The sequence below is a fragment of the Monomorium pharaonis genome, chromosome 7 (genome assembly GCF_013373865.1).
Source record: "Monomorium pharaonis isolate MP-MQ-018 chromosome 7, ASM1337386v2, whole genome shotgun sequence".
NCBI lineage: Eukaryota > Metazoa > Arthropoda > Insecta > Hymenoptera > Formicidae > Monomorium > Monomorium pharaonis.
In genome coordinates this window covers 18,281,232-18,301,401 of record NC_050473.1, presented here as the reverse complement: position 1 = coordinate 18,301,401, position 20,170 = coordinate 18,281,232, and the positions used below count along the sequence as shown (strand labels likewise).

At 33.9% G+C, this 20,170-nt stretch overlaps 1 protein-coding gene across 2 annotated transcripts; it reads left to right on the top strand.

The window, feature by feature from the left end:
* The first annotated feature begins 552 nt into the window (after positions 1-552).
* On the top strand, positions 553-20,103 carry LOC105828761 (ATP-binding cassette sub-family C member Sur). Of its 2 annotated transcripts, none has more exons than XM_036290053.1 (34): positions 553-827; positions 1,702-1,781; positions 2,070-2,348; positions 5,766-6,026; positions 6,265-6,367; positions 6,787-7,014; positions 7,188-7,379; positions 7,461-7,607; positions 7,685-7,885; positions 8,117-8,254; positions 8,310-8,472; positions 8,682-8,860; positions 8,935-9,060; positions 9,275-9,503; positions 9,626-9,731; positions 9,827-10,088; positions 10,179-10,316; positions 10,736-10,978; positions 11,083-11,321; positions 11,549-11,614; positions 11,707-11,775; positions 11,859-11,956; positions 12,057-12,274; positions 12,574-12,795; positions 13,051-13,232; positions 13,558-13,729; positions 14,057-14,291; positions 14,928-15,055; positions 15,256-15,443; positions 15,636-15,739; positions 15,908-16,104; positions 16,613-17,390; positions 17,546-17,694; positions 19,903-20,103. In XM_036290053.1, exons 3-32 carry the CDS (start codon positions 2,122-2,124, stop codon positions 16,793-16,795), a joined length of 5,244 nt encoding a protein of 1,747 aa, XP_036145946.1. In that variant the 5' UTR covers positions 553-827; positions 1,702-1,781; positions 2,070-2,121; the 3' UTR covers positions 16,796-17,390; positions 17,546-17,694; positions 19,903-20,103. The 2 variants fall into 2 exon arrangements, with proteins under 2 accessions (XP_036145946.1, XP_012522703.2); XM_012667249.3 differs by having other exon boundaries at positions 17,539-17,694.
* Positions 20,104-20,170: the final 67 nt, after the last annotated feature.

Sequence of the window (20,170 nt, the reverse complement as noted above, 5' to 3'; positions counted from 1 at the left end):
GCTTATACTTCTTTATTTATTAAATTTATTATATTTATTTATCATTAATTAATATTCTTTATTTAAAAATTCAATAATATTAGTTAAATAGATATTATTTAAATAGCAGCAATTTTTCTTAAGTTAAATTTAGGTTCTTATAAATCTGTATTGTGTGAGTTGTCAATAATTATTTACATATATTATACATTGAAAAAAATTTTACTAGATCGAAATAAACGTTTCATAACGTTGTCCTATTTTGTTTAGAAAAACATTTTTTTTTAATATTTAACAGTAATTAATATACTTGAGTTTGATTTATATCATCTTTGATTTATATTTCTTAATTCAACGCAAAGACACAGGAGAAAACTAAAATGTTACCTGTGCGTAAAAATTGCTTTCACCAATTGTGCGAATACGGAAGCGGTGTGCGAACAGTTTCGCGTGTCAATACGTCAAAAATTTTTACTCAACAAAATTACCGGCTTCAATATTTTTACCGCATCCGCGCAGGATCCTCTTTTTCACCAGTGACTCATCATACACGTGGAAATACCATCATTCTGTTCGGATCTCATCTCAGTAGACCGCGGACCAGTCAGGAGGGAGGACGCGTGTGGTTTCTCTGTCTCTCTGTCAATACCACGTGCGGTGTGCACAAAGTGTCAAACGGAAGTCAAGTGTTTGAGTTTCCTGCCGTTTTATTCGAAAAAGTGAAAGCGCCGTATCTGTGAATTGCACGCATTAGTGTTAACAGTAAAAATAATTATCTGATTATCGGCTTTATCGCACTGATCAAACGAATTGTAAATAAATAAGGATAATTTAAATCTAGTTAGCAGGTAAATTATCTAATGTGTTATCATAATAAATTTATAAAGATTAAGAAAAATCTGAAATGCTTAATTCAGATTTCATGTAATTATTTATAATTCCGGGTAATTTCAGACATAACTACTTGATTATTTTTATACTTTGATTAAATAGAATCAAAACAAATTGAAAATAATTAAATTATATTATCTGTAGTTTATAAACAGAAATTAAATCACAACTCTCTTTCAATTTGAGAACTAACGTACAAAATAATGAAATAATTAATGTAATTTTTGTAGCAAAAAAAATGCATTTATGTCATTATGTGATAAAATGTTTTGCAAACGTAACAAAATTAAATCAATTAATTAAATTAATGTTTTAACTTGTTGTTATATTTACTTAATTTTTCAATCATCTTCCGCTTAGAATTCTTTTCAGAAATTTATCGAAATGTAAACATGGAATGATATACGTACACATATTGTAATTAAAAAATTTGTACATATAATATACAGTATAAATAAGATAATATGCATTTCTCAGTTAATTCTGAATTATTCTAAATAACATTAATTGATTTATCAAATCAATTTAATTTTACGTCGTCATTAAACAAATATTCTATTAATATTAGATTATCTGTATATTTTTATTTGTTCTTTTCTTGGATTTTCTGTGAAGATACGAACGCAATACATTTTTCAATTCATATCCCGCAAATTGGTCTCAGTGTACATTACTTAAGATTCACTCTTCGATTTTATTATTTTATTGATTTCATCCTTGACCTTCCTGAATTGTTACGCATGAATAATAAAGTTTTGTGTGATTATTAGCACACATGCTCGCGCGTTATCGAATTGTTGAAAGTTATTCAACGCTTCGGTGTATTTTTAGAAGACACAAAGCGGTGGACGAAAATAAGCCACGTGATGTGCGGAATTTCCTGAACCGAAGGCAGATCTAATTCATTGAAGGTACTATTGCGACATCTCGATATAAAAATAACATGAAATGGAAAATAAATTTTTAAGATGCAATAATATGCGTGATTGGTAATGGTTATTCGAATTTTTAAACGTTTCACCAGATTTATTTCATTCTATATAATTGAGATCTGAGAGGACCTTTTTTTCAATAGAAATACATTAAAGACATTTATTTCTCGTTATCTTTATGTGGCAGATAATTAATTATTACAGATTTAATCTATATAACACATTTCCAGATGCACAAAGCAATTAATAAGTCATGTTACTTTGTAGATAAGAAATGTTACTTTGAAATGAAAATTACCGGAAACACTGCACGATCAAGATGGATTTCTGCAAACCATACAAGTTTCTACATATACTACCCAAGCTTGCAAAACGAATCGTTTGGTCCTGGCGAGCCGAAAACGGCACGGTATTCCAGGTACCGGAAAATGATCTGCATTCGCCAGGCGGGTGTCTTATCGAACTGACAAACGTCTCCGTCGCTGTTCTCACCACCCTCGTTGCCGCGAGTTTAATTTTCAAGTACAAATGCAACGCAACCGGCAAGTAAGTTGACAGAAAGAAAAGAATGTCGCTTTCGAACTGTAATAACTGTAATAAATCCGACTACTTCGTACTCACGAAGAATCACATTTTGAAATTTACATTTTATTTACAATTTACGATACAATTGTTCCACGCGATTAGCTCCAAGCGAATAGAAACGTCACTATAATTACGGGAGGTAAAAGACATTAATGGTTAACTAGAAATGGTTAACTACAAAGTTTCTCAGCTGTCATCGTGTGTGTTAAATGAAATGAGAGAAGTCTTTCGAGATTACTCAGGCTTAATTGAAGTAGCATTCAACGAGACAAAAAATGCTCTATTAGTTGGGGATGCCCCATGATTCAAGCGAGAGATGTTTTTGTCGAGGAATTTGCTCTACTTGATGCCAAGAGATATCATATAAGACGCCAGTAATTATGCGTCATCCTTGATTCAATATTCAAGCACTACGCTCATCATCCTTCTCAGCTACTTTCGCGATAATTACAATTTCCAAGTACACTGCTATGTTAGTGAAGTATTATTCACCCATTTAAAAAGTCAGAATAATCAAATATATATTACATTATAATTTTATACACACAACATTTAATAATTTTTTAATACTTGCATAACATATTTTAAGGAAGAAAAGATTGTAAGCTTGTTTCAATGCAAAATTCAATTATTATTTTATTATTGTAACGATTTGTATCGTTACCTAGATATTTTATTAATTAAATTTTGCATTGTCTGTTAAAGAAACGAGCTTACAATACTTTTTTCCTTGAAACTTAGTTTTCCAGTTATCCTCTTGCCAGATGTTAACAAATTAACAAAGCTCTCTCTTAAAAAAAGCATATTGATTATTTTTCTACGCTGACGCTCTCACGGCACATAGTAACGCAGCTTCATGCTTCGCAGAAGCAACAAACTACAAATCGATCGATTCTCTGGTATTTTCGCAATGTGACTCGTTGCTTTATTTTTTGCTCGGAACACGAATTACCTTTGAAGCAAATGCGCACTCGAATTTCGAGTTTATATATCGCATATTAATGCTTCCTACGATGAAAAATGTTTTAATAAATTCAACATTTAATTAAACGGCAAAGGAAAAATTACATTTTGTTTTGTTATGTACATTACTTATATTTAATAAGTAAAAATTTATGAATTATATTAAAATATTTTGACAGCTTTTATATTTTAATAGCTAAAAAATATATTATTGCATCTCTCAATTTGCTAATTAAGGGTACGCCGATTTATAATAATTATATAAATGTTGTTTTACTGTTAACAATCAGGATATTTTAACAATGTTCAATATTCTCATCATATTATTACAGTGCCAATGTTGGTGCAATAACATGTTACAACATTCAGTACATACACGGAGAGCAAGTACTAAATCTTTCCGCCAGTTCTTACCCGGCAATTATTGTACGCGTACTCAACATATTGTATAATAATAACACGCGTGTGTTCCTAGGGCGTGTAAGATTTTTGTCGCATGGAAATGAAGCAATCCCGTTAATCGACGTATCTCATCGACACCGCGAGCGTTTTTCATTACGTACAGGCAATTAATGAAACGGAATGTCGGCATGCATTCGTGCGTGAAGAAAAACGTCTTGTATTAATTACCGGAATAATTTATAGCAGGCTGTAACTCGGATTTCTCTCTTCATCTTTCTCTCTTTCTCCAGAATAACCGCAGATTTACTTTACTGACACTTATACACTTATGGTCGCCGATTCGTGTCATCGCGTCGATCGGATCGCTGATCAAAGATTATTAGTCCTTTAGCTGAATTGAATTGTTAGTTTATGTTGGATGAATTTATTTCTCTTTCTCTCCCCTTTCCTTCTTTACATAAACTTTTTATATTTTTAATATTTCAATATTAATATTTTCTTCTACCATAAGATGTTGCATTAAATTTCTTATACGTACAATTTTTATTATTGTATTTTTTAACTGTTTATTTATTTAAATTTGTTTGTTTAAATTAAATAATTTTAAAAGGCCGTGAATAAATTGTGCTTTTCAAGAGGTTTTTTTTTAATTTAATAAACACTTGTTCACACACACACACACACAAATTAGTTACATTTATTTTTAATTTCCAAGTTTCATTGTTTTCATCGTTTTACAGAATGTTCGTACATTTACATTTTAAACGAGCGATTGTTGTTCTAAAGAAAGTTTAAACAAGAACATGTTGAGTACGCGTCGTAGACACAACATATGTAGCTTTCACCATTCACTTTGTTACTTGTAGTTTTGTAATAGCATTACACAGCAGATCGCAAGAAAAGTTTAATTTAATAATTATTTGATGTACTACTTCCTTCCACCTTGTTATTAAATTCATCAGAAGCAAATTTGTTTTGACTTCGCGCTTTCAGTCGTCGACAAATTAACTAGTGTACACTGCCCGCGATTATCATGGAATTAATAAGCGACTACATAAACAGAATTTTTAATATATCAATAAAATTCTTAATAAATCTTCTCTAAACGGGTTTTTTTATTAATAAAAAAAGCGGTAAAAATACCAGCGGTAGAAGCGTTATCAATTTTTATCTTAATTTTTATCTTAATAAGCCACGCATGAGGTAGACAGGTGATTTACGTGCTTTTACAGTATCCTCTAATATTCTTCAGTATTATATATAACAATGAGCTGCACCTGCAAGTGTGCGGGACAAGCTGATATCAGTAACGTCATTGGTACGGCATAACTATAGACTTGGGAAATTGCAGGCAAAATGACTCAAAGGCCATTCAGGTTCATTAAGGCGCGTACAAACCTATCCCTTACTCATCATACACGTTTACCGAATGCAGGCGTATTCGTTATATCGAATACGCCTGCATACCTGATGTGATTACAGAATGTACTTCTATAACGAGATATCCCGCCTACATTTCTTTACGTTGATTATTCCGCAGAAATTCACCTACTATCAATTAATGCTGAATTAATTCTACTTGTATACACAAATTAGCAATACATGTTAAAATTTTTTAAATATATTAATGGAAATTTAATATAAGTAAAATAAGTAGAAAAAAGTACTTTCATCTAAACTGGAGCAAACATCTTTTTTAATATTAAAAGTCTCAATAAAAGAAAACTGTAAATTAGGAATTAATGATAATTTAAACAGAGATACATTTTTCTATATAATTCTTGATTTGCAGTTTTCTTTTATTTATATCTTTCACATAAAAATTTTCTTCTATTTTGGAAGAAAGCTTTCCTCTTTAGAAAACGTAACGCAATGCGAACACAGATTATTGGTTCATCAATTTTCTTTTAGTTGCTTTGTATATTAATTATTTAAATCAAAACTGTGTGCAATCGAAACATAAACATTAGTATGAGATAATTAATACGAGAATAACGTCCTTCTCTTTTCTAGGCTTTCTAAGTCGCTCTTGCCACTTCACACGTGCAGGACTTTATTTTGTATGTTACTACTGTTGATTCTTTTATTGGAACTATACGAGTCCATCCTGACGTCGATATCATTGTCGTCAACCTTAGCAGTGAACGCTGTGCTATTTTGTTGGATGTTACATCGCGAAACCGAGATCAGAGACGGTCTCGGTACCGCCGTGACGGGAGGTGGATTTACAATAATCGGTCTCGCGCGAGCATGGAAGTTTTTATACTTGTCCAGGTACGCGCCATTATGATAATCGTTAATATAAAATGTAAACATACAAATTTTTTTTTATGTCTTGACGTTTCTCTGCCTGATTTTCGGGTGATCTTATCGAAACTCTTAGCAATCGTATTTATAAAATATTGTTGTTACTTTACTTATACTACGTATAATATTAATCGACATCTAAATATAATTATTCACGATTAAATTATTCCGAATTTCATGTTTATTAAAATCTTTTTTTTTTTAGATTTGGATTGTCCGTCCAATATGTTCACGTTGCAACAACAGGGGCTACCGCCGCTTGTTGCGGATTCCTGGCTGTTGTAGATTCCTACACCCTTTATCGCATGGTAAATTCAATCACTATCTAATGAATCTTTAAGAAACAGAGACTTTTCTTCAAGTAAAATTGCCTATGAAAATTATTTTAATTAAAAAAAAACACTACGCGATCTAATTACTTTTTCCAGGGGATGTTTTCTCCCATTATAATTTTAGATTCTCTCTCATTACCTTCAGACGTAAAAGGAACCTTCGTAACGCGAAACTTGCAAATGTTTTGCCGTCTCACCAGAGACACGTTAAAATCTTGCCCACCCCGTGTTTGCATTTACGACTTCCTCGTTTCGGTAAAGGCAGGCGGCGTCAGCGGCGTTTTATTACTTCGGTCTTTACTCAGCCAGTAATATTGAATGTATAAACGTCAAGGCACTTGAGGCTCCCTCATTTTCTCACGGCAAATGTATTCGCGACGATGTTTCGTCGTTAGATGCAGAAGAGCATGCGGTACACGGTTAAGCGGGCCGATAACGCGCGGAACTCCTACGTGCACTCCACCTCGCCGTTCCTCAGCAAGCTCACCTTCCACTGGATGACTGACCTGCTGCGGCGCGGTTATCACACGCTGCTTGAGCTTCACGATCTCGAGCAGCTACCGGACGAGGAGACCACGAGGAACCAGTTCGAACGTTTCCGCGACATTTACGAGACCGAAAGGGTAACAATCTTCCTCTAAGCCGAGTAATCTGAGAACGATTGAAGCAAATAAATTATACGTTACGCATGTAACGTCGTAAGATTATTGTATATTATTTTTGTTGATGATTATTAAAAGTAAAATTTTTCATATATTTATATATAAATATAAATGGAGCTCAATAAAATTCCTAGCTGCGATGTCGCGGGCGCAAATTGTCCTTATGGAAATGTTTTTGGAAACGAACATGGCTGACTTTCGCGGCGGGTAGTGTCTTGAAGCTCTTCGGCGACGCCATGACTTTGGTGGGACCCATGACGATCCCGAAGATCATAAATTACGCGTCGAATCTGCAAAACAACACCGTGACGAATTTCCCTCCGGAGGTATTTCCTTACTATATTTCATCTTATTTTCTACATTTCACTTCGATATGCTTAGCCGTCTAAAGAATTCAAACTCTCTAGAGAGTCCTGACATTCTCCCAAGTTATGAGAAATGGATACTTCCTGGGGCTCGTGATCTTTCTAGCCACCATTTTGCAAAGCACACTAAAGCAAGCCTCCACTCACGTGCTCTGCGTCGGAGGAATACGCTTGCGAACGGCTCTTCAGGTATTTTATCGCACGCGGGATTTTTTTTCTCTAAATTATTAGGCAAAGGTCGATTGGCATTTCATTAAATTTCTCAGGCGCTGATTTACGATAAGGCTCTCCGATTGTCCCCTTGGAGTATCTCCGAGGAAGAAAAGCCATCTGACAAAGATAAAGAGCAACAGTGCCATCAGCAAGCAGCTGACGTTGGAACACTGACGAATCTCATGGCCGAAGATGCGTACAACGTAATGAACTTCTTCTGGATCGTTCATTACATCTGGGCCGTACCACTAAAAGTAGACATTTAATTTAATAAATATTTACTTTGTGTATTTTATCAAATTCTTCTAAGAAGATTATATATTGTTGCTTATATATGAAACAAGGATCGTGTTAATTTGAATACATAAGTTTTAATTTGAGAGTAATGTTTTTTTCCGTGTGATAAAATACACAAAGTAAATATTTTATAATTTTCAACGCTTTTCTCTACAAATATATAAATCTGTATGTGTATATACATGCAGATTACCGCCATCATTTTTCTTCTGTACCTGAAATTGGGCATCAGCGCGATTATCGGAGTAATTTGCTGCATATTGATCGTCACGCCGTTGCAGCTGTTCCTCGGGAAACGAATGTCCGAAAATTCCAAGTCCATAGCGGTAAGGAAGCACTGCTCTTTTATCCTTTTACGCCGTTAAATCCGGGATATTTCAGGAGAAGAGCGATGCGCGCCTCCGTCTGCTCAACGAAATTCTTCAAGGGATACGGCTCATTAAGCTACGCGCCTGGGAGAATCTCTTTGAAGATCGCATCCGCGGGGCCAGGGAGCAGGAATTAAAGCTGTTAAAAAAGGACTCCATATATTGGGCGCTTATTAGTAAATATTTCTCCTTTTTTCTTGAAATGTCTATTAATATTATAATTATTATAATAATTAACATTACAATTATTATGATAATTCATCCTGCAGGAAACGAGGGAGACAGTCACTAATTCTTTTACACGATAATTCTTGTAACTTAATAATACTTCTAATAACTTAACCAAAGAGGAAAGCTTAGGCAAATGTATGCATTGATATTGCAGACTTCCTGACGCATGCCTTCTCCGTTCTGGTAACTCTATTCACATTCGGGATTTATTTCTGGTTGGAGGAACGAAATCTCGATGCGGGGAACGTTTTTGCTAGTCTCGCGCTCTTTTCGCAGCTGACGGTGCCGCTTTTCATCTTTCCGGTGATAGTGCCGATTATCATCAATGCCATGGTGAGGAATAACGTACTTAGAGAGATATCATTCCCCGTTAAATTCGAGGCATTCCTGCTTATTCCGGCTTGCAGATTTCCACAACGAGACTGGAGGAGTTCCTTCAGCTTCCAGAGATCGTGAATATTCTCCCCGTACCAAACGAACGAGGATCAACGGCAGATACATCATCAAAGCTAAATTCGTACACCGACAATAATGTAAATATTTTTTTTTTTTTTTTTAATAAAAGATTTTAAAATACTTTACTAAATTTATTTTTATATAAATTGCATAAAAACAACAGAATCAAGGCAGCTAACTTTAAAAAAATTTCCTTCGTGTAATTCTACTTTCTAAATATTACAAATTACAAACATCGCAAATTATATTTATTTCGATAATTCATATTGACGCGATGTGTTTCTTTATAAGATGCAAGTGATTGATACTTTTGGATCGCTGGACAATATTGCGGAGGACGAGGAAGATCTTCGATCGAGTATATCACGCGAATACGATTTGCCAATTGACTCCTCAAACGACACGGTGTTCGAGAAAGATCCGGAAGTGTCCGAGAGTGTCCTCAAAGTTATGCCGAGCACCTTCACCTGGGGTTCTGACGAAAATACGTTGACGGTTAATGCTCTCAGTTTCCCGCGAGGTAAGTAACAATGTAAATATAGAAATTCAATACATTTAATATTATTAAATATTTTAAATTTAATTATACATTTGAAATAATTTAATTAAATCTAATAAGCTAAGGACTCTTCACATTCTCAGGACAACTAACGATAATAGTGGGAAAAACTGGTAGTGGAAAGACTTCTTTACTATTAGCGCTCTTAGGAGAGATTCAGAGGACAAGCGGAAGCATCGACTGGACCAAGTAATTATAACAAGAAAAAAAAAACAGAAGAAATAAAATTATAGACTTTAATTATGATGATAATATATTTTTATTGACTAAAAATATCTTTTCAGAGGTTTGAAGATCGCCTACGTGGCACGACAGCCTTGGCTCCAGAATGCAACTTTGAGGGACAATATTCTCTTCGGATGTGCATATCGATCGCGAAGATATCGCAACGTCCTACACGCGTGCGCCCTTCAACCGGACGTGAACATACTTCCCAGTCGAGATCTGACTAGGATTGGCGAACGGGGTATTAATTTGAGCGGTGGGCAGAAGCAAAGGGTTACCATAGCCCGAGCTCTCTACAGTGACGCCGATGTCATTCTTCTGGTTCGGTTTACATCTTATATTAATTTTCAACGTTGTTTTCTCCATGGACAAAATTTACGTGCAGGTAACAATTGAAAAAAAAAATTGCAGGACAATCCACTGTCGGCGTTAGATCAGCACGTAGGTCAACAGATTTTCGATCACGGTATCAAGAGACTTCTGTTGAGAAATGGTCGCACAGTGATTATGGTCACTCACAAATTGGAACTGTTGTCGGCCGCTCATCAGGTTTTTATTTTATATTTTTAATAATAACAATATCTTACGCTGAGCTTTCAAAGATATGCAGAACTCGATATACAGAATGTGTTTTCTGTGACTTAATCATTTTAAATGTTCTAATTGTTATTAATACACTTTTTTTATTAACTTCAATTAATATTTAAATGTATCTTTTATATTTAAGCTAAACCTAGTCTATATGGATTTTTATTTTTATGACCTACATTAATGAAAATATTAAGCCGTCCCATTAAAAAAAAAAATGTCGATGATCTTTAAATGATCGAGAGACAGGAAACACTCTGCATATAGTATATTGCACGGTGCATAAGTAAAAGCATATATGCTATTCTATTGTACCGTTAGACTGAGGTCTGTTTGTTGAGGATAAAAAGCAAAGAAGTCGCATAAAAGTTTATTTCAAGATAATCGTTATGGATGGCTGTCAAGTCCGCGCGGTCGGAACGAAATCCAGCATCGAGAATACGGATTCTGAATTGGCAGCGGAGTGGCGAATCGTTAATTCGAGACGCGAGAACGAGAACCACGTTCAAACGACCACCAAGGATCAATGGTCCTTGATCAAACTGGTCTACAGGATCGGAATGAACGAAACGAGAGGGGACGTAAGTGACGAGCCGTGGATCGCCGAGCGCGATGACTATGTGGTAAATATAAAAAAATAGGACGTGTTAGCGATATATCTTTGATTTGATACGTGGAAATAACTTTACCGTAACGCTAACGTCGATCCGGATGGCAAACCTTTCAGAATCCGCCAGCGTTTGTACCCTTAAGGCTGCGCCGAACAACTTTATCCGGCTCGAGGTACTGGAGTCACGTTCTCACAGATCTTTCGGTATCAACGGAAGAATGGGACACGGCTAGGAAACGATCGAGGGACCGCGACATTATTAGACTGAGGAGTTTCCAAGCGCAAAAACGGCCGCCGCCGATTTTCCGTCAGAGCAGCACGCCGATAATTCTCGCAAACCGACATGTACCGCCGAGGTAATAAATTTTGAAAAATTAATTTTCTTCTTTCGATTAGATAAGGAATTAAATGGCAAATCGTCAATTTTTACAGATTGTTTTGTCAGATTAATTTTCTTTGCTTCCAAGATTTTTATTTTTCGCAAATTTTTTACTCTCTCTTTAAACACATATTTCAATAACGAAATAATATACAGCTACCTATTTTCAACGCAGAATATGTTTTACATTTTATTTTCGCGTAGGAAGAGAAACAATACTTACAACAACGGACAATCCAACAGAGTGCTGAGGCCATTCTTCTCTGCAAGGTTTAAAATTTTTTTCTACATATAAATATATAACGTAATATGTACGATAATATCTGAAAAAGTGAAAGAAGAAATAATAATGCAAACTTTAGGTATCCGGAGGAAATGACAATAAGCAAAGACAAAAATGTCCTGTCTCGGTGGATCCCAGGATCTAACAAGTAATTACAATTTAGAATAAAGAATTATAAAAAAAGGAATTGTAAGTAATGAAAAATTAAGTATTTTACTCGCTTCTTTTCAGGATTGCTCAGCAGCGGGATCAGCACCATCATCTCCCGGCGAAACATTTGTTATCGATGGAATCGCGAACCGATGACAATACGAATGACATGGAAGACAGTAAGTTTACTAAAATTATTTACACGCTCTTTTCTTAAGACTTATAGAAGTTTAAATCTAAGTGAATCTATAATGAAATTTAACTAAATCTCTCTTTTAGCTTTGAACGACGAAGATGTGGATGAACAAGGCGAACTCGAAGCCGACGATAAAAGTGGAATGGTCACCAGAATGATTTGGATGGAGTATCCAAAGGCCGCTGGCTGGATACCGGGACTCATTTACACCATAGCAGCGCTGATCTTCCAAGCGCTTCGCGTATATACTGACTTCTGGCTAAGTGAATGGATGGAGGAAAGCGTTCGTTTACCGGCGAATGTAAATAGATGTTTGAAATATTAATATATAATATCATAAGATCAATTTCGCAACAATAAAAATATCACGTATCGCTGAAAAATCCATAATTTAAAAACGACATTCAGATCTACGTTTAAGTTAATGACAATAATTTATTAATTGCAATTACTACGTCACTGACATTACTATTGTTAATAATTATATAAATCAAGAACAATTTGTAGGTATAAAAGTTTAATGAAGATTATTTTTTATAACAGACAAGCGTGATTGACATATACTCTGTAGAATAATTTTGAACGTCAATCTTTTTTCAGACGGTGTCTTACTTCATGATGTACATTATCATATGCGTGAGCTCCATTCTTTTATCGATACTCTGCAATGCATCGGGTCAGTGGGCGGGTGCTAGAGCAAGACGAAAGTTGCATCAAGAGGCTATCGTCGGACTTCTCGGTGCACCCGTCTCATTCCTCGAATGTAATCTCATTGGGAAAATCTTGAGCAGATTTAGCGCAGATATGAGTGTCATAGACAAGGTAAACAGATATAACTTTTGATAACTTACAATTACGTATACTTCTTGTACCTTTGCAAGAGGTAATTTCATTTTACATAAATACTATTAAAAATAATTAACGGATATAAAATCATTTTAATAAAAATTCAATTAATTTTTTTTTATTTCTTTTTTACGAGAAAGTGCAAGCTACAAAAGTAAAAAAATAAACTTTTATGAAATAATCAACAGACATACAATTTTTTAAATAAAATTAATTTCTCTTTTTTCCAAGAAAATGGCTACGGCGATCAAGAGACTGACGTCTTTTGTATTACTCTGCGGCTCGGTGACTATCATCAATATTGTTATTTCACCGTGGTTCTTGATTGCTGTTGTACCAATTAGCTGCGCTTATTACGGACTGCAAAAATTCTACAGACGCGGCGCCAGGCAATTGCAATGTCTAGATGGCAGGTAATAATAGAATATAATAATGATTATATAAAAAATATTCAAAACCTTTTTTATATTTTTATCCTATTACAAATGAAAGACTAAGAAATATATTAAAAGTTCTTATTAATATTCAAATAAATCTTTACAAGTATGACATTTATAAATAATTAATTAACAATAACGGACAATAAATACTAATTATTTAAATAAAAAATAATAGAACGTACATTTGCAAGTAATTAAATTTGTGTTTATTCTCAAATTAAAAAATGTTCCTAAAATTTTCTTTCACTTTTTTCTTGTTAAAATGCGTTAATAATTGTATAAATTTTTATATTTTAAGCACGAGAGGACCAGTAGTATCACATTTCTCAGAAACTTTGTCTGGCCTTTCGACACTAAGGGCATTCAAGCAAGAGGATCGTTTCATGGATGAGATGATGAAACGCCTCGACGTAAACACCAACGCATTTCTTATTCTGAACACCAGCAGCAGATGGTTCAGCATCGCATTGGTAAAAATAACAAATGAACTACAATAAAGGTCAAAAAATTTCATTTCGTTAAATTTCTGTAAACTTATTTATTAAAGCTGAATAAGTGTAATCAGCATTTAAAAATTAGTATTATTAAACTTACATCCGCGTATTATAGTTTTATTATAAATATTAAATATTATACATGGTTTATATTATAACACAGACACATATATCGACGGAACATTTGGTTTTAACGACAGATCCGAAAATCTGAAAAAAAAATTTTATCACGGGACTTTCCGATGACTTTTCATTGCTCTTTGAATATAATTTTAATTATTTTATTATAATATATATTTTTAGGATTATTTGGGCGCCGTTATTGTGGTAATAGCTATCTCTACGGCTTTGCTTTCTGCGGAGGTATACCCAAACCGCGTAACGCCCAGATTAGTGGGCCTGGCAATTAATTATACTCTTTTAGTGCCAATGCTGAACTGGGTGATCAAATTTAGCGCAGAGATCGAGTTATACATGGGGAGCGTGGCCCGAATTTGCGCGTACAAAAACGCACAACCGGAGAAACGTGACGAAAACGGTAATTATTCTCAACCCCCGAAATCTCTGTGCGCAGAGATCTCTTAAATTGCAAAGTCACGAGAAGCTCGTGCGCGTCTGTATATTTCCGTTAAATTTCTGTGTACGTACTTAACATCAACGTAAACATCGTCGATAAGACGTTTAATATACGTGCATTCCAAGCTTACGACACATCGACATCAATGAATACCGATGATCGAAATTTATTATTAATCTGTCACAAGAAAAACGTTATGTAATTTTTAATAAAAGTCCGCGACGTGCGCAAACAGAATTCAGTAAACAAGTGATAAATTGCATTTTTGACAATTGTATTATTAAATGTAGATTAACTTATACGTGACATATTACCGTTTCACGGTAATCTTTCGCCTCCCGACATCGTCGTTTATCAGAAAGATACGTAGTACTTCAATTTCATTTAATTAAATATCCAAATCTTCCAATTGGCGATTAATCGAACTTCCAAAAATGATTCGGCGCTTTATTCGTGTCGAAAACACGGTGTACAAAGCCTCAATGCAAAAAAAAACCTTTCGCAAGCCATTTACCACGAAGGGATTAATACTTGGTTATTTCCCCGAGTTTATCTTTCTTATCGTACACGTGCTAATTTTATCTGTCGGATTTTTAGGCTTACGAGTCGCCAATGACTGGCCTAATAGGGGCGAAATCGTTTTTGAGAATGTCACTCTGCGCTACGATGCAAACAGAAATCCGATAATCACAGACTTATCTTTGAGAATACCAGCTGGGCAAAAGGTATCCATACAAAACAAAATAGATATAATGCGATAATGAAAAATAAATGAAATTTTCTGTGTGTGATAATATAATCCCTAGGTTCTTTTATTTTAATACATAATAAAGTGGAAATATTAATAAAAATATTTTATTGCAATTTTTATAATTACATCCTTGCAATTTATCGTAATATAATATTTTTATTACGCGATTCGTAGTTGGGCATTTGTGGAAGAACCGGTAGCGGGAAATCATCGACCGTCATGGCCCTCTTCCAACTGATTGAGATCAGCCAAGGACGCATCCTGCTGGACGGAATTGACATCCGGCAAGTGCCACTTCGTACATTGCGCTCGCGGTTATCGGCGATACCGCAGGATGCGATAATGTTTAGCGGCACGATCAGGTACGCAAATAGTATCAGTCGCAAATCTTAATTATTATTGCGACACACCTACACCGCGACACGCGGCAATTCGCAGTTGTTTTCACGTCGGTCCATGCGCTAATAGACACGTACGGAATACGTACGCGGTGTTCGTCTATAAAGGTTACATGTTCGACCTCGAAATAGATTATTGATTATTATAATCGTTAGAGAAAACCTGGATCCGCTTTCGGAGCACGAGGATCGAGAGATCTGGCGAGCATTGGAGCTCTCGCAAATCAAAGATGTCGTAGCTTCGCATCCCGAGGGACTGAGTATGACAATATAATTTAACATAATACGTATAATATTCGTATGACAAGTAGCGAAATAACGTAATGCAATAAAGTCCGTTTATTTAATCACAAACAAATTATAGAAGTAATATAAATATATTAATTTAATATAAATAATAGTATAATGTAACTGAAACGTCGACGTAGGTTTTGAAGTACGAGAAGGTGGCGAGAACTTTTCAGCTGGTCAGCTGCAACTACTTTGCATGGCACGTACGATCCTTCAGCAGTCGAGTATCGTCGTTCTCGACGAAGCGACCAGCGCGCTCGACGTGGCCACCGAGAAGTCGCTTCTAAAAGCGGCTGCTGCCGCTTTCGAGGACAGAACTGTGATCACCATCGCGGTTAGTAAACATTCTGAAGACTAGAATTTTATCGAGTGACTGATCGGATATTTCAATAACGCTTCGGCAAATTTAAATCAACTAATGTTAATTGCGTTGTGTGGATCGATTTTTCCCGATTATTACATAATTAATTAAGCGTATGTTGAATCCAAACACCTGGTGAATTCAGAATTATCTTTTGAATTGTCAAATTCATAAATAAATTTTTAGAATTATAATAAGATATTACAATATTAATGATATATTGATATAAATTAAATATATCTTAAGTCTGATTGCAACGAGCAAATTCTTGTTAACAAAATTGAAAATAATCTTATTTTTAGAAATTACATCTGTGTAGAAAGTAAAAAAGTATTATTAAAATTGAATTATACAAAAATTTAAAGAAAGCAATAAACTAAACAACGTGAAAAGCGCTTTCCAACATTTTTTGCTCGAAAAAATGTCATCTCTCGTTAGATACAAATGACAAATTAATGAAACTATTACAATCTTTGTGTAGCATCGAGCAGCGGCCTTGTTAGATTGCGATCGCATCGTTATCTTCGACGAGGGCAAAATCATCGAGGAGGGCTCACCGATGGATTTAATGCAAAGGCAGAATGGAACTTTTTCCGCAATGATCAAAGCGGTCGAGAGAAAAACAAACAACGACGAGAGAGACCACGCGAGAATCGTCAATTAACTTCTCTAATGTATAATATCGATATGAGTTATCAAGATTTAAGATAAAAATTTAAAGACTGTTCTAGGATAGAAACGAAACAAGTTTTCTATAAGGACGTTACGAGAAACGTATTGTATACGACGATTTATTTTTTATATTAACGTTACGCGCGTGCTCGGCTGATGTGCCACTTTTATACGATATCTTGATTTTGTGTCATGAATGTACTAGAAATCGTAATTTGTAAATATATACGATTGATCACGCAGTCCATTTGCATCTGTAGATCTGAACGCGACGCCCGGTATATCACAGGATAAGAGTGCCAAACGATAATAATTACTAATATCCCCACTGTATCTACCATCGCAGAAAAGGTGAGCGTGTTTTTCAGTTAGTGGCACCGAGGCCGGCCTGTCGATAGCACCGGAGCTGTCTCGCTTATCAGCACTTTTTTTTTCGGCACCGATCGAATGGATCGACGGCCGTGATGCCGATAAGCGGTGTGACACGCGTGGAATTCGATATGAGAAGAAAAAGCTAAGCGAACGTTTCATTGACACGATTGTCCCATGGATCATCGCGTGAGAAAGAGTTGCTTTCACCGACGGAAGTGAGTAACAAATTAATCGATGGTGAATTTTCGACCTTTCCGAGGCAATTTATTAAAAAAAAAAAAAAAAAACGAGGAATTATCTGACCGTGTTGTATGTAATTTGCGATTATAATCTTCGACCGTTGGTCGAATTATTATTGATGAGATTTCAGTCTAATAATCGGAAACATGGATTTCCAATGATTGTGACGTGATTGAACATTCAGGCATTTAACTTAAGTGACAATTGAAATTCGACGAGTCGGTGGCGAACGATTCTGGTGCGATTACAAACAGTTCGACGAGAAGAAGGTTCGAGAACGTACGTTTTTTAAAGATAGTGTTACTTTTTTAAAGTAAAATTGTATATTTTATTGTGCAAAAATATAAATTTTTTAGGATCCAAGAACGGAATCGTAAAGGCGAGTATTTCTGAATTGAGACAGAAATAATTAATTATTATTTTATCTTGATGTATTTTAAATGGAATTGTAAAACAAAGACACTCGAAAATTGCACAAGCTAAATTTTCATTATAGGAATGCATTTTGATACAATTTTTACTTTTTAGAACGACGTTTCATAAGATTTAAAGAATAGATTTAAAGATTTTCATGAAATCTAGGCTTCTACACTTTACACACTTTATTAATAATTTTTATTTTGATAGCGTCAAATATATAAAGACTCTAATATTCTAAATAATCTCTTAAAAATTATATAAAAACTAAAAGAAAGAAATTGGCTTTCATTAGTGCAAATATTTTGCAGATTGCTTTTATCTTTTATCGAGCGCCAATTATAAATATCTCAAAACGTATACAAAAGATTGATTATTGTAGCTTGTTATTTAATACAAAAATTGTGATCGTTAAGTTTATAAAATTAATATAACTAAAATTATCAAAGAAAAATAATACAATGTAAAAATAATAATTTTTAAATAATGATAATAATTTTCATTTTTTAAGTGAATAGCTATTGTAGAAAACTAAATAAAATAAGCTAAATTAAAAATTTTCAAACAACGAATCAGGTTTTAAGCAAAAGAGCTGTCCCCTTTGTTTACCTAATGTTGCTATCTAATTATCAATAAAAAAAAGCGAATGATAAGAAAGGAAAGTGATTGCTCATCTCTCGATGAATCAAAGTGAATAGATAACGAGCGAAAATGTAATCAATCAAATAAATAAACTGCAACTGAAAAATTTGTCTAATAACTAGATAAATTTTCGTTACTGCAAAGAAAATAAAACCACTAAGATAAATAAAACTGCATTCGTCGTGCAGCTAAAAAAGTCAGATACACATAAGCAATGATAAAGTCTCGTGATAAGAGACCATCATTACGCAGATAAGAATAAAGGAAATGAAAGCAAATAAGATTAAAAGAAAAATTTTTTTAGTTTATTAACGCACAGATAATTGTCGGTAAACTGAAAAAATCTTTTTCTGAAATTGCTAGGCATTAGTCTATTTAACGGTTTACACTTTCTAGGAAACGAATAAATGTTTTTCAAAGATTTCTTAATTGTTTTTAAAAACCGGTAACCTTAACAACAACCTTAAAGAGTATCTTTAAACATAACAATAAATATGTTGTATTTAACATTTACTAAATATACTTGAACTTTAAACATTTATTTAATTGTTTCGCTAATGTCATTAATTGCTGACGCGTAAAATTTTTATGATAAAATATCGTTGGATCAGATGTCGAACTAACTTGGAAGTTTAATTACATCTTTATATTGAAATTTTTAAATACACACTATTAAACTCGTAGTCAAATTTTACTTAATTGGAATAATTTTTAATGATTTTATAGGTCACTCCTCCTACTTAATAAAAAAGTTAAATTTAATAAATCAACGAAGGTTAAATTTACTAAATCAACGATATATTAAGTAAATACTATTAATCACACACACACACACACACACACACACACACACACACACACAAATTAACTATTTAAATCAGTCAAATTAATTAAATATTGAATAGGAGCAATCGCGACTCAATGGAAATTAACAGTGCACGTGTAGAATTTTCGTTTATTAATGCAAACTGGAAACATTGCTGAATCATCATGATATCAAATATAGCAGACAGATATTCATATTCAAAGAATATTTATTATCATGCTCAAATATTTTCTTTTAATCTATAAATTTTTACATGTAACAGCACACATCGTACATCAATGTGAATATAAATATTTTCTTTAATAAACAAAATCTATACATAATCAGATAAAAGATAATGTTCGTACTTTATAATAATATTTAATAAAAAAATTAATATTATTTTTAATTTGCACAAAGCATTTGATCTAATATCGTTTAAAAAAGTATAAATGTAATAATAATAGTTTCAATAAAAACGTATAGTTTTGATAATATTGAAATACAAAAATATACAATATATGCTTTTTTAAATTTAAACTAGAAATAAAATTTGTTGTGAGTTAAAGCCTAATAATTTGTTTTCAATAAATCACAAATTTGCTTGTTTCTGGAAAAAACAGGAATAGGAAAGAAATGGAAAAAGAAACTTGAAACGCAATTTTTAGACGTTACTCCTGACTTGTATCGGTGAGCGGCGGCAAAGCGAGCGAAAATTAAGTTAACTTTACTGCCCGGAAAGTAATACAACATTTTTCCCGATGGATGATTACAATTGCTTACACGGACGTTCGACAAAGAGCACAGAGGCGGCCTTATTAATGGAAAAAGAATAGACTCATTAGATAAGATGCTCGCGCGCCACATATACCTACCTGTTGACACTGCTCG